General features: G+C 38.3%; 1 protein-coding gene across 2 annotated transcripts; it reads right to left on the bottom strand.

The window, feature by feature from the left end:
• Positions 1-632: 632 nt before the first annotated feature.
• LOC121885773 (leukemia inhibitory factor receptor-like) lies at positions 633-11,770 on the bottom strand. Of its 2 annotated transcripts, none has more exons than XM_042395511.1 (18): positions 11,646-11,770; positions 11,352-11,546; positions 8,753-8,904; positions 8,494-8,647; positions 8,097-8,369; positions 7,860-7,980; positions 6,699-6,835; positions 6,449-6,594; positions 6,192-6,345; positions 6,034-6,095; positions 5,653-5,884; positions 5,305-5,481; positions 5,107-5,208; positions 4,842-5,009; positions 3,248-3,376; positions 3,002-3,095; positions 2,790-2,856; positions 633-1,201 (listed from the first exon to the last, which is right to left on the bottom strand). In XM_042395511.1, exons 2-18 carry the CDS (start codon positions 11,419-11,421, stop codon positions 746-748), a joined length of 2,694 nt encoding a protein of 897 aa, XP_042251445.1. In that variant the 5' UTR covers positions 11,422-11,546; positions 11,646-11,770; the 3' UTR covers positions 633-745. The 2 variants fall into 2 exon arrangements, with proteins under 2 accessions (XP_042251445.1, XP_042251446.1); XM_042395512.1 differs by having other exon boundaries at positions 3,248-3,373.
• Positions 11,771-13,315: the final 1,545 nt, after the last annotated feature.

Below are 13,315 nucleotides of genomic sequence, written 5' to 3'. Positions count from 1 at the left end.
AATGTTTACCATGGTCACCATCTTAGTTTAGAGTGTAGCATGCTAAAACTAGCTAATTAGCACTAATCACAAAGTACAGCTGAGGTTGATGGGAATGTCATTAGATTCACAAGTATTTGGTCATAAACCAAAGTATTGGACCTGATGATGGCGCTAGAAGAGAGGATCACCAAAGTTATAACAATTGATCCTCTGGGGATCAGAAATACCTGAACCAAATTTCACAGTAATCCATTCAGCAGTTAGTGAGATTTTTCAATAAATACCGAAAATGTCAACCTCAAAGTGGCATTGGATGAAAGGTTAACACATCAACAAAAACAGTAGTTCATCTTGTGGGGAACATGAATGTCTGAATCAAATGTAATGGCAATCCATCCCATAGTTATCCAAACATTTCACTCTAAATTAAAAATGTCAAACTGCAGTGCAGCTGGAGGAAAAGTCATCAACATCATTACAACTTATCCACAAGTGACCTAGAATATCTGTGGCATATCTGTGCTAAGGAAGAAAGGAAAGGAGGGAAAAGTCCGCACCAAATTTCATGCCAATCCATCCCATACTGAGATACTGACCAACCGACTGAGTGACATTACCTTTCGTAGATAAAATCTGTGAATCTGTACACATAATATATATTATTTATTTCACTAAATTCACATTAAATTTCTGTTTCTGGCAGCATTATCATATTTGCCTTCATATTTATGACATACTTTATAGGGTGTACATGCAGCAACTATTAAGATGAATTAGGTAACAAAATGTAAGTGAAGACACAGGACAGAGGACTGTCTGGATCCTCTTCTGGCTGGTTTATGAGACTCTGAGGCTGGTATCCACTGGAGCATCTCTCTAAAGGTGTCCCCTTATGAAAATCCGGTCCTGAGTTGGACTGCTGATCCCCAGTCTGCATTATCAGGTCATATGAAGGGTTAGGAAATAGACGTTTGAATGGGGAAGATGGTAAACCTGACGGAATGGCAGTGGGTAAAATGATGGGTGGTGGGGTGTTTTTTTTCAGGGGCTGGTTGTAGTAACCCATTTGAGTTTGTGTAAAAACACAAGGTGTTTTGTCCTGGCTGATGTAATCATTCCCTGGTGCAACTGATTTACGATGCAGCTCTGGAACATCCGTGATAAGTGCTTCACTGTGCTGACACAAATCCACGCGAAGAGGACGACAACTATGTTCACCCTGGAAAACAAAAAACACATGAACTCACATTCATATATAAGATAGGTGGTAGCTGGTTATACAAAAATGCTGATAACCTTTGAACCAATGATGCAAATTAGTAGCAACACTCAATTTTATTTTCAACAAATATCAAAGGCGTATTCCATCAACTTAGTGCCGCATTTTCAGAAAGTTGTGAGACTCACAATACACATAGTAAAACAAGACTAAGGGCGCATTCAGACCGAAAACAGCTTTGTATTACAACAGTACAAGGGGCTACATTGGTTGGCTTGCTGTCTAAGGTGCCAGTGAGACAGTGAAATATGATCCAGGAAGTCCAGCTAGAGCTACAGATTTAAAAGGCTTATCAGATGCTAGAATACTGCACAGCCGTTTGTAATACTCCCAAACATGATTTTACAAGTCTGGAAAGTTATGGTGGCGGAAACTGCTTTATCTTTCATTGTGATGATTGCGAGATAAATGGCAGAAACACATTCACATTATAAAGTAATCCCCTAGGGAATGTGTGCTTGCATATGGGTGATTAGCCAATGCAGTACCTTGCTGGAGGATGTTGCAGCAAAAGTTGAGCAAGGTTCAACTTTTTTGCCTGATGACACTGGATTGTTTTGCTGGAGCTCCCTGCACTGGCACCCCCACTGTGTTAATGCACTGCCTCCATTTGAAATGAATGAGAGGGCTTAGTTTTTTGTATGCAGAACTAATTTCGGTCTGAACACTGACTAGTCTAAAGTCAAGCTAGTGGCTCTGTGAAGCTGAAGCACAGTAGAGCTTTGAGCCAAATGCATGCAAATGAACGCCAGCATGCTAACATGCTCACAATGACAATGCTAACATGCTTACAGTATGTTCAGCAGGTGAAATGTTTACCATGTTCACCATCTTAGTTTAGCATGTTAACAGAATATTTGCTAATTAGCACTAAGCACAAAGTACAGCTGAGGCTGATTGGAATGTCACTGGTTGTCTGTTTTTTAGTCAAAAACTAATGTTTTGGACAATTTAAACATTTGGACCTGTTGATTATGCTAAATAAAAAATCATGGGAACACCAAAGTGATTAGGCTGAATTTTTGTACAGTAACTGCTGTTGACATATTTCAGTCTGAAATAAAGTGGTGCACCAACTGATGACTCAACACACTGACATTGTCATTCCTACAGTCATACTGCTAGTTCAGCTGAAAAGAATCGAAATCAAAGCATATGAAGCAGAGACATCCTGACTTTCAGTCTAGAATCTGTTAAGCTCCACCAATGCTGGATCCTTCACTTCCCATAATGAAACTCAGTTGGTGTCCCTGCCTTGTAAATGCCCACATCTTTCAAATTTTATACCCTGAGTGTTTCTAACACTTGTATCTGTCAAAGATTTGAAGTCTCAAGCCCAGTCCAAGATAAGCCTGATGACATCACTGTGCCATCATCAGGGTTATTTTTTTTCAGAATTTAGACAGCTCCTACCAGAGCCACAGATGGCATTACACAAGTGTTTTCACAAATTGAGTAGTGATGAGTAAACCGATCTTCATGTGTAAAACCAGTGGAGTGTCCCTTTAAGACAGTTCTGAGAACTTACCGGTGACGACAACCACTTGTCCGTCAGCACTGGCTTTGGGATTGGAGGGTAGACATTGTGTTTGATACTGTTGGGTGTAAGAATACATGAAAATACATCTTTTAGCCATGAAGTGGGGAAACAAAACTATGGCAACATCATTTAATCATCCACATGCCACCATCAGAGGCAACACTTGAGCAAATGACATAGAAAATCTATGGCTTACTTACCATGTCCAGTGTCTGTAGCAAAGTATAGTGGTAAGGGAAAGGAGACCAAAAACTGTGACCAAGGATATGAAGACCGCCGTAATCAAGTAATCAGCTGGTGAATTAAGACAAACAGCCCAGATGAGGAACAGGAGTAAAACAAATAAAGTAACAATCGGTGCTCAAATTTGATTTTGTTAAATTTCACTCATGAACATGGATTTCTACACAAGTGTGTTGGTCTGAAAGGGAAAAGCAACAACATACTTGGTGAATTCAAGGTGGCAGAAATGAATGAAGTGCCACATTCTCCAACCGCTGTCTGTGCCTTCACTGTGAATGTGTAGGTACTGATTTTAAGATTTCTTGCTGTCAGGCTGGTAGTCTCAGGATCTTCTGAACCAAAAGAGAGAGATTGAAAGAATGGGTTCACAATTTTTTCAAGTCTTTCTTAAAACAATAGATGGGTTCCCAAATGAACATTAAAATAGGGTTTTTTTTGCCATTATCATTCCTCCTGTTGATACAGACCATTAGAAGATCTCTTCATAATGCACTTAATGATGGGGACAAAATCCACAGTCCTCCTCCTGTACAAAAATGTATTTGAAAGTTTATCTGAAGCTAATATTTAGCTTCAAATCCAAATGAGTTAAATCAAGTAGATATCATTCAACGTTACAGTCTTTTTAGTGCCAAAGTCCCTCTTTTTGTTACTATACTTCTACCACAGCTCAACAGTACAGGAAACACTGTCTGAGGAAACACAAAGAGGGAATTTGATGCTAAAAAGACTGTAAATGCGGCAGATATCCACTTGATATGACTAATTCAGTCTGCTGGAGCCTCATATAAGCCTCACATCAACTTTTAAATGCATTTTTGCACAAAATATTCCTTCATTAAAAATGTCACAAAAAGTGTGGAGTCTTTGTTTTTTCCACTGTTGATATATAACCGGTTTGGCACTTTATGTCCCATTGACCTATTTCATATATTAACTACAAAGCCCTTTTGTTATGTTGTAGGTTTTTTACTTTTGATGCATAGGTAGGACTGGGTGATATACATAGTATAAGCACTAATTGTGAAATTAGAAACTTTGATACACTGTTAATAAGTTACATTTCTATTTCCTATCTTTAATTTCCCTATCTTTAGAATTATCATTTGACTCTGTAGTTTCCTCAGCTCTACAGAGCTTTATGGTTTCTTTTATTTCATTTTCATGGTTGCACATCCTACAACTTTACTGTTTTGATTCAGTCTCACCATTTTCATCAATGCTGTTTAAAAATATAAAAAAGCTCAGATAAAGCCACTGTATACTACCAGTCAAGCATGACACAGCAGAAAGACAAAGTTAGTGACTAGCCGGTGAACATAACTGAGCATTACAGTAAGAGTCAGATATTTTTCTCAGAAGTTGGTGGCAAGCAAACAGAGCTAAAAGGAGAGTGAATATTGGATTTAAATTAGTTAGAAACATGACTCCAAATAAGTGCTAAAGTTGCTTCACATCTCCTGGATGTGTAAACAGGTACATGCTAACATGTTCGCCAGATCAACTTTGTAAGTGATAATATGTCAATGTTGGCATGTTGATGTTAGCATTTGGGTGCCTGGGTAAGCTGATGGAGCTTGGCTGTAGACTCTTAATCTTGTTTAATGTCAAAATCACAATGTGAAAACTTTGACAGTACAGTGCAGCAAAGTGATAATGTTAGAGCATTGGAGTTCAGCGGAAAAACTATCATCAGCCAGTGTTGCTCTTTAAATGCTCAGAAGGTGAGAATGAGTATATATCCTTGAAAGCAGTTTTTGTGGTCTATCATCTGAAAATAATTGGATGTCACAATACCTTTGCTGACATTGATGACAATGCTGTTGTTGTTGTTGTCCAAAGCATACAGAATATATCCTTTGATGAAAGCAGTCTGTTTTCTGAGAGATATAGGATGCCAGGATACCACAACATCTGAATCCTGCTGTTCCATTGTCAATGTTTCAAACAGGCCGTCTTGTATTCCTGGCAAAGCGTAACATGGGTGAAACACTGATAAACTAACTGACATATTTATTGTAAGAACAATATGCCACAGGCAATTCATACAATTGAATCTTACTTTTCTCTCTGACATAGCCCTCTCTTCTTTCTAGCAGCACTGGAGCTCCCTGGGTGCAGGCATATATGGACAACAAGTAACGCAATCCGTCTTTGAAGTTTTCTGGGGTGCGGATATAACAAAAGAGATGTATTGTAAGACAAGAAAATGTCTTGTTACATAGGTGCAACAGTTTTGAGGGCAAAGAATAGGACTTACCTGAAAATATACTGGCATTAGTTTCACTGGGAGGCACTTTGACCCACTCCACTCTGCTCTCTCCTAGGGCAGGACACCAGTCCACTATGTAGCCACAGCTGGCTATAGGACTGGCAGACCAGGACAGGTTGAAGCCACCGTTGCTGCCAAGGATCCTAGAAGGGATCACTCCGTTTGCTGGATTTATATAGAGGCAAATGTTTGCTAACATGCTTCTTTACAAGGTGATAATGTGTTCATTTTGTGTTTACAGCTTGCTGTGCTGCCCCTAAGTGGTAAAAAATCTTTTAATGCAGGTTTAAGGCCTGGATTGTTCCCAAAATGTGTCCATCTTTGTTTGCTTCATACCTGAATTGAAGCTGTGATGTATTGAAGTGGTGATGGTTGATGGGGAAGAGCTGCCATTTATATTCCTAGCTGTAACGCTGATGATATACTCTTCTGTGGTGTTCAGACTGAGTGCAAGACTGTCTTTGGGGTGAGCCACTTTAGTTCTATTTTGTCTCTCTGGGGTATTGGTGTGTGCCCATGTCACTTCATGATCTATGATGTGTCCATGGCTCTGGTTGGCCTGTAGCATCTGTGGAGAGGTAACATCAGGTCTTTTTCAGGACTGGCATAGCATATTCATGGCAACCTTGTCTCCAAGAAATTGTGTTTATATACTACTAAACTGGTTGAGGTTAAATGGTGCCTTATTACAAAATGGTACCCAATCACCTGACTTACTTTCCAAATGATTGTTAGTTGGTTATCCTTCATCTGCATCCACACATCAAGAGCATCTGGAACTGTGGGACAAAAAGAGACAACCAGAAAGCTTGAAAAATATCTATAAAATTGCAGTTCTAGGTTACAAGTTTGTTGTTACTTTTTTTAATACCTACCATCACCCTTTGTGTGGAACTGGATACTTGAGCTCCACTCACTCCATTTCCAGAAATAGTGAGTTGTTCCACATCGTACCATTACTGTGTATGCCCAATCTGGTATCAAGTCATCCAAAACTGTAAAATTAAGGCCAACTCCAAAGTTTTCGCTCTGGGAACACGACATGAACATGAAAATTGTTAGCATAGTTCAGAAAAGAATTTTACTTTAAAAACATTGCTAATGTATCACCCTCCTTGCTTTGTCAACTCACTATGCTATTTATTTCACCGTTGCTAACGTTTACTTGGCATGTTATATTGAGATTATTGTACTGTTGCGCCTTCCACCCCCACTCCAGGCTGACATTTCTGGCATTCACAGCTGAAGCTGTCACTTCCAATGGGGCAAACATGTGCACTGAAACAAAAGAAAAATAATGATCAGCAGAATGTAATCATTAAAAAGAGATATGCATAATCAGGTAAGCATTTTAACACACCCAAATGCTGATTTTTACAAACCTCTTTTAGTGAGGTCTGCCCTGTCTGTGAGCTCCACTGTGCCAAGACTATTTTGTGCTGTTAAAGTCCAGTTCTGCTCACCAGCTCTCACTTGCACTTCTTGTGAGCATTTCCCCTCAGACGTATCATTACATTCTCTGAGTCACAAACACCAGGAGAATTTACATTTTAGTTCAATACAATTGCTCAATGCTTTCCCTCAACATGAACAAACAGGCTACCAGGACTACACCTCCAATATATACTATAAACAGTGGTGGAAGAAGTATTCAGGTTCTTTACTTAATTAAAAGTACCAATACAGGAATGTAAAAATACTCCATTACAAGTAAAAGTCCTGCATGAAAAATCCTACTGCAGTAAAAGTACATAAGTATTATGAGCTTGATGTAGTTAAAGTATTGCAGTAAAAGTACATAAGTATTATAAGCTTGATGTAGTTAAAGTATTGCTGTAAAAGTACATAAGTATTATGAGCTTGATGTAGTTAAAGTATTGCAGTAAAAGTAGTGGTTTGGTCCCTCTGACTGATATATTATTATATATGACATCATTGGATTATTAATACTGAAGCATCAGTGTTAGAGCAGCATGTTACTGTTGTAGCTGCTGGAGGTGGAGCTAGTTTCAACTACTTTATATACAGTTAGCTAGTTTGGTCCAGTGGTTCCCAACCTAGGGGTTGGGCCCTTCCAAAGGCTCACAAGATAAATGTGAAGGGTCGTGAGATGATTTATGGGAGAGGAAAGAAGAAAAAACAAAGTTCTGATACACAAATCTGTTTTCAGTTTTTGGACTTTTTCTCTAATCTTTGATTTTTGCTGAAATATTGGATCATTTGAATATTTATTGAAATGAAAGCATGTGAGAAGTTTAGAGGGGAAAATGCTGCTTTTACTTATTTATTTATGCATTTGTTTTGTCTTTTTTGTCCAGCTGTCTTGCTCTTATCCAGTTGTTGTGCTTTTATCTTCTGTTTTTAAGTTAATTGTCTTGCTTTGTCTTATTTAATAACCAGAGAGAAGCCAAACAGAGTTTTTTTATACTTGTGTATAATGACAAATAAAGATCATTCATACTTAAAGAATCAAATCCTCACAGCATTTCTTCGCTTCCATACTCCAACCTATGGCTACATCAAGTAGTATAGTTTCATTATACCTTCCAAGTAGATGATATTCTGTTTTATTCTTGACGCGTGTGTCATTTCCCACTGTCCACAGGCATTCAACTGATTGCAGATCCCGGGTTTCACAGAGAAGATTGCTGTCATCAGGTGGGTCTGAGTCAAGTATCATCAAAAAAAACCAAAAACAACTGAGCAGCCAGCATATTTTAAGAAGATGTATGTCAGACTCCAAAATCTCAAAATTCATCTGAGTACTAAACCATACTTACAGCCAATATAAGCACAAGCCCCATTCTCTTGTGTCTTTGTATGACATTTTACATCAGTGCAATATGTGTTTGATGCTTGGTCCAGGTTGATAGTCAAGGCATACGTCTGATTGCTGATCTTGGTAGTGTTCATATAAGTACCAGAATACCGACTTATATCCATTCTGTCAAAAGTATCCCCCACCGGCACAACGCAGCAGAAGGTTGCTCTACTGCCAACCTTAAACACTCTGTCCCGTGGAAAAACCTCTGGTGTTTTGGGGTTACCTATCCCTGCAAATGCATAATAATAGGACATAATAAGCATCTCAAGGAGTACCATTACTGTCAAATGTGTGAAAATGATAATTGAATATTTTTGACGATCAAAATGAAGTTAAGAAAACTGAATATTAACCTGGATGAGTCTGTTCCTGTTTCCATGGGCTTGTACGGTTTTTGTAACGGGAGCTGAGCCGGACTGAATGGGAAGCACACTCCAATGGCAAATGAGGCTTCCAGTTCCAGGAATGAGTAGATCCTATTTGGTCAGGTGTCACAGCAACTGTATCCTAAAACATTTTCACAGTCAAATTAGAGGTATGTTTATTTGGCTATTCCAGAAGCTGAGTTTTAAGGAAGTCAGCAACACTGGTAAAACAAAAATCAGCTCTTACATTATGTACTTGCTGGTCTGCTATGAGTACCACCACCTCATACATCAACACGTCATGTACTGCTAAGCATGAAGGGTCGTCTTCCCATGTTAACAGGATCTTCTGGTCAGGGGTGGTAAGCCTCATATTCTGTGGTTCACAATGCAAGACACCTGAGGAAAAATGTCCATAGTACATTTTAAAGGACCCTCTTTACCTTACACAGCAAACAGTCAAACAGTAGTGAGGCGGCATCAGGAAATATTCCAAATAAATTTGATTATAAATATCAGTCCTTCTGTTGTCTTGTTGAACTATTTACAGTTATTAAATTGTTTACAACACAGCTGACTATAAGGTATTACTAAGCAGATAGTAAAACATTTAAATATTGATTCATGTATTTGTCAACTAAAGAACCCCATTTTGTGAAGCATGGATAACTGGTGTATAAACTGATAATGAAAGATTGACAGTATACAGTTGTAATCATGGAGGACATATCTTCATAACATATCCATCTTGACCATGGTTCTCTGAGTAAAGAGACAATCTCTCAAGCTCTAACCGCTCGTTTCATTACAATCAAGGCTAACTGGAGAGACCATGCATACATGGTGCTCATATAACTAAGTGTTAACAAACAGTGCATGGCCACCAGTTGATGTGTCTTAAAGACTATCCATATCTGCTGCCCCCATGGGGGTCAGTCCCTGTACACACAGTACCAGTCAAGTGTTTTGACACACCTTCCCATTCCCTTGAATGAAAAAGTGTGTCCAAACTTTTGACTGGTGCTGTACGGAGAAAGATATCTAGTAATGGAGTTTTTCCATTACTTGGACTTAATGACCCATAACCTGAATCTTCCCATAACCTTAACTTTTGAGAGGGGCAAAGATGGTCTGTGCATGCTTTTCTTTTTTTTCTTAATGAAATGTTACTGAAAGTTTTCCTTTTTTCCCAAGAGGAATAACATTGAACACAATATGAACAAGCATGGCCTGGACAATTAGATGGGGTGGTACCAACAACGCATTTTTAAAGCATTTATGAAAGAGGAATTTGCAGAGTGTGCATCAGTACAACAATATCACACATTCAGCCACACTTCAAGACTGTAGAGCACAGGTGTTTGCCCAGTTCAGTGTACCAGAACCTCTCATGATTAGCTCATTTAGGTCTGTGGATAAATCCCTCCTCTTTGCCCTTTATCCTAGCACTGAGTCTCTTCATTGGAAGAACTTTAAAGATTTCCTTGTACCACTGTGTGACAGTGTGCAGCTTGCAGCTAAATTTAGTTCCATGGAATTTAATTCCATGGAATTAAATTCCATGGAATATGTCCAAAGTGGGCGGAGGACAGTGGAAACAAAAGGAAAACCTGGAACAATGACTAAATGTTCAGTCACAGGTGTGCAAGTCCTTGTGATGGAAAAACACCTTAAGTGAACATTCAGTTGCACTATTTTTAAAAACTACTATTTCTAAACTAATACTAATGCCGGCCCTGTGGATGCCCTATATTCTTATAACACCCATCTGAATGGAATACAGTCTCTCTAATAGAAACTATATCAGTCAGTCTTAATACTCTGATTTCCAGCTTAGGCAGTTGTCTGTGTTTGTAGATATTAATCATACAACTGCCTTTTGATTAATTTATATTCTTGGGTTTTAGAGAGGTTTAGTAGCATAATGTTCAGGATCCACTTTATGGGCTTTTTGTTTTAATCTGTGAAAGCAACCATTAGTTTGTGGTCACCAAGAAATTGCCCTCAGTGGTGATGAGAGTTTAGGGCAACATGAACTTTTATAACTTTTTTAATGATGGAAATTTGAGAGCATTGCACTATTTCACTTGCTGTCAATAAAGTACTGATGAAGCCCTTAAGAAATTCTCACATGAAAGATTGCCCTGGAAATGAGCAGCTGTCTGTCTGCATTACTCATGTGGATAAGAGGCAAGATAATGGCCCGTGTGTAATCAGAAACCTTTCTATCTTTTGTGGAAACTGAAGCACGAGCGGCCATTGCTAATTCTGTTTAGAAGATCACAAAAACAGGCACCGATGTACAAATTTGTGAATCCTGAATGATCTTGAAGACATTTTGTCCACCTGTGTTGGACACCCAAAAATTAATTCCTGGCTACAACCCTGATCTGTGTGTATATTAGCTGAGATGGTCTATGACAGAATCTCCACCAATTTACCTCAAGCTGGTGCATATTAAGCAGTCTTAAATATACTGTATTCATATTGCCAATAACATTTCAGCACAAGTTACAGAAACCAAAAGCGCACTGTTAGAACCAAATATTTTGTCTGTGAAGACAAAAACAAAAATCTGTTTAAAAATGTCAGATTATTATTACAGTAAATAGGCTGCATATGCATTTATACACTGACAATTTACAATCAGTGCAAACAAGCATTACTAGTGAACATTGTCCTCTCTTAAATATGATGTAATTTGAATTGTATATTCACTTATAGTATCTGATATTCCTTACAGCTGTAAAGAATATTAGATAATCTTTATACTTACTATACATCTCTTTATATCATCTTTATACTTATTATACAGACTATTACAAGTTAGAAGATGATATACTCACCATTTTCTTTTCCATTTCCGTCTTGTGTGCTCTCGCAGAACAGCGAGAGCAATAATATCCATATGATCATTATCCTCCTCACAATGACTGTGTGTGGTCAGATACTTTTATTCCTTTAAGGTAAACAAGTCTTCATGGATTCAGTGCATTCATCTTAAAAATGCCGTCAAAAACATCTACTACTCAGGCTGGCACCTGTCAGAATAAACATCAGTATGTTCAGTGTCACTAAAATAGATAATATACTAGGATATATATATATATATATAGATAGGGATAAATCAAAATACTCACATGAGAAATTCGCTACAGATGTTACACAAGATTTATTTTCATTTGTAAGCTACGAGGATTAAGAATCTAACAGGAAAAAAAAGTGTCGAGTACACGCTGAAGCAGCGCTCCCTTCAGAAGAAGCAGTGATACTTGGTTTGAAAATCCATTCGCTGCTTGAGCTTTTAAAGATTGTGAAATCCATGTGGAAGCAGGAAATGGAGCAGCTGCGTTCTGGTAATTGTGAGTCACAGTGGCCAGATCAGACATGCCTAACTTGCACTCAGAATCTTGATTATTGGAAGTAATTTTACAAAAAACAGTTTCAGTATGAGTATGGTGGTCCTTCATCAGGCTGGCAAGAAAATTCCCTTTATTCTTTTGTATTTCTTATGATTTCTCTGGGTCCATAGTGCCAGCTGTACTGTGAAGAGAAATCATGAATTTGTGCACCTTATCTTGAGGAAAATAAACTTGTAATCATTCTTTTCTCAAATCCTTTACAACACAGACAGTGTTTAGTGATCCAGACATGAGTGAAACACATGCCCACATACACCAACAGGAACAACAAACTCATAATGTTTTCAAGAGACTTAAATTATAAACAAAAGTTCAATATAAGGAGAAGAATATTTTCTGTTAAGTGTGAGATTCCCATCAGTTTGTGGTCAGTTAACCAGAAAAGTATAAATAGAACAGGAAATGGAGACCACAGGGTAATGAAAGAGCAAAAGGAAGAGTTCCGCAGAAATGTTTTCTGTGGTACACACAGATCAGAAATGACATATTTTGGGCATAGCGTTTCATAATAGACAGTACTTCCACCATACCTCTCTTGTGAACACTTAACAAACTTCACTCAAATATGAAGGATAAAAAAAGTCCTTCATATTTGCATACACATATATTTACATATATTTGTGTATGGGAGACAAATAGACTTAACCTCTGTTACATTATTTCTCTTTTAGGTTAAATAAAGTCAAAAACAAAAACTAGTTTCAGCTTCCTGAACTGAACATACAATATATATTCAAACATTGTCAGTGTCAGGTGTAGTTCTCAAGTGGGCCCAAGCACAGAACACAGACGCAGATGACATTTAACAGATTTGTTATTGTTATGCATTTCACAAGGGAATGAGATGACTGGGGGCCAGTCCCAGCGCCAGAGCAAAGTATATATGACATGATATATTGTGGAAAAATAAGCACTGTTCTCTGCCCTGAAACGCTTGGAGCGTGTCCAATGAGGGCACAGCCCAACTGAACAGCCTCTGAGTTAACGCTCATACCAAACTCCCGTATAGAAATACACAATTTAAAATAGGCCTGGTTTATAGGTTTAAGGCAAGCAACATAGCTGACATTTTTAAAATAAAGTAACGTCTCCAGAGCTAAGATGGGATTTCACAAGGTGTACTAGACCAAATGGGTAAGAAAGTTTAATCCACCAATCACAAGGTGACCTACTGGTTACCGTGGCTGGTATCATCTTCACAACATATGTGCTTGGATCACTTTGGTGGATGTGGTTTTTGTCTGAAAGCTGTCACTCGCTCTCCCATGTGAGGGGAGTTATCAGTTAAGATCAGATGGAGCAGCTGCAGAGGAATTTGAGTTGCAGTGAAGGAGGGGAAAAGGTCACTGTTCATGGATGCGCTGAGAATTCATACACTCAAGTTTAAG

Source organism: Thunnus maccoyii, chromosome 19 (assembly GCF_910596095.1).
Source record: "Thunnus maccoyii chromosome 19, fThuMac1.1, whole genome shotgun sequence".
NCBI classification, from domain to species: Eukaryota; Metazoa; Chordata; class Actinopteri; order Scombriformes; family Scombridae; genus Thunnus; species Thunnus maccoyii.
Note: the sequence above shows the minus strand (reverse complement) of the source record. Positions and strands in the feature narration are given on the sequence as shown.

Coding starts and splice junctions, on each gene's coding strand:
- LOC121885773 (XM_042395511.1), bottom strand. CDS start 11,421: ATGATCATATGGATATTATTGCTCTCGCTGTTCTGCGAGAGCACACAA. Junction 6,836..7,859: donor GAATATCATCTACTTGGAAG/GTATAATGAAAC, acceptor TTTGTGACTCAG/AGAATGTAATGATACGTCTG. Junction 6,595..6,698: donor GGCAGACCTCACTAAAAGAG/GTTTGTAAAAAT, acceptor CTTTTGTTTCAG/TGCACATGTTTGCCCCATTG.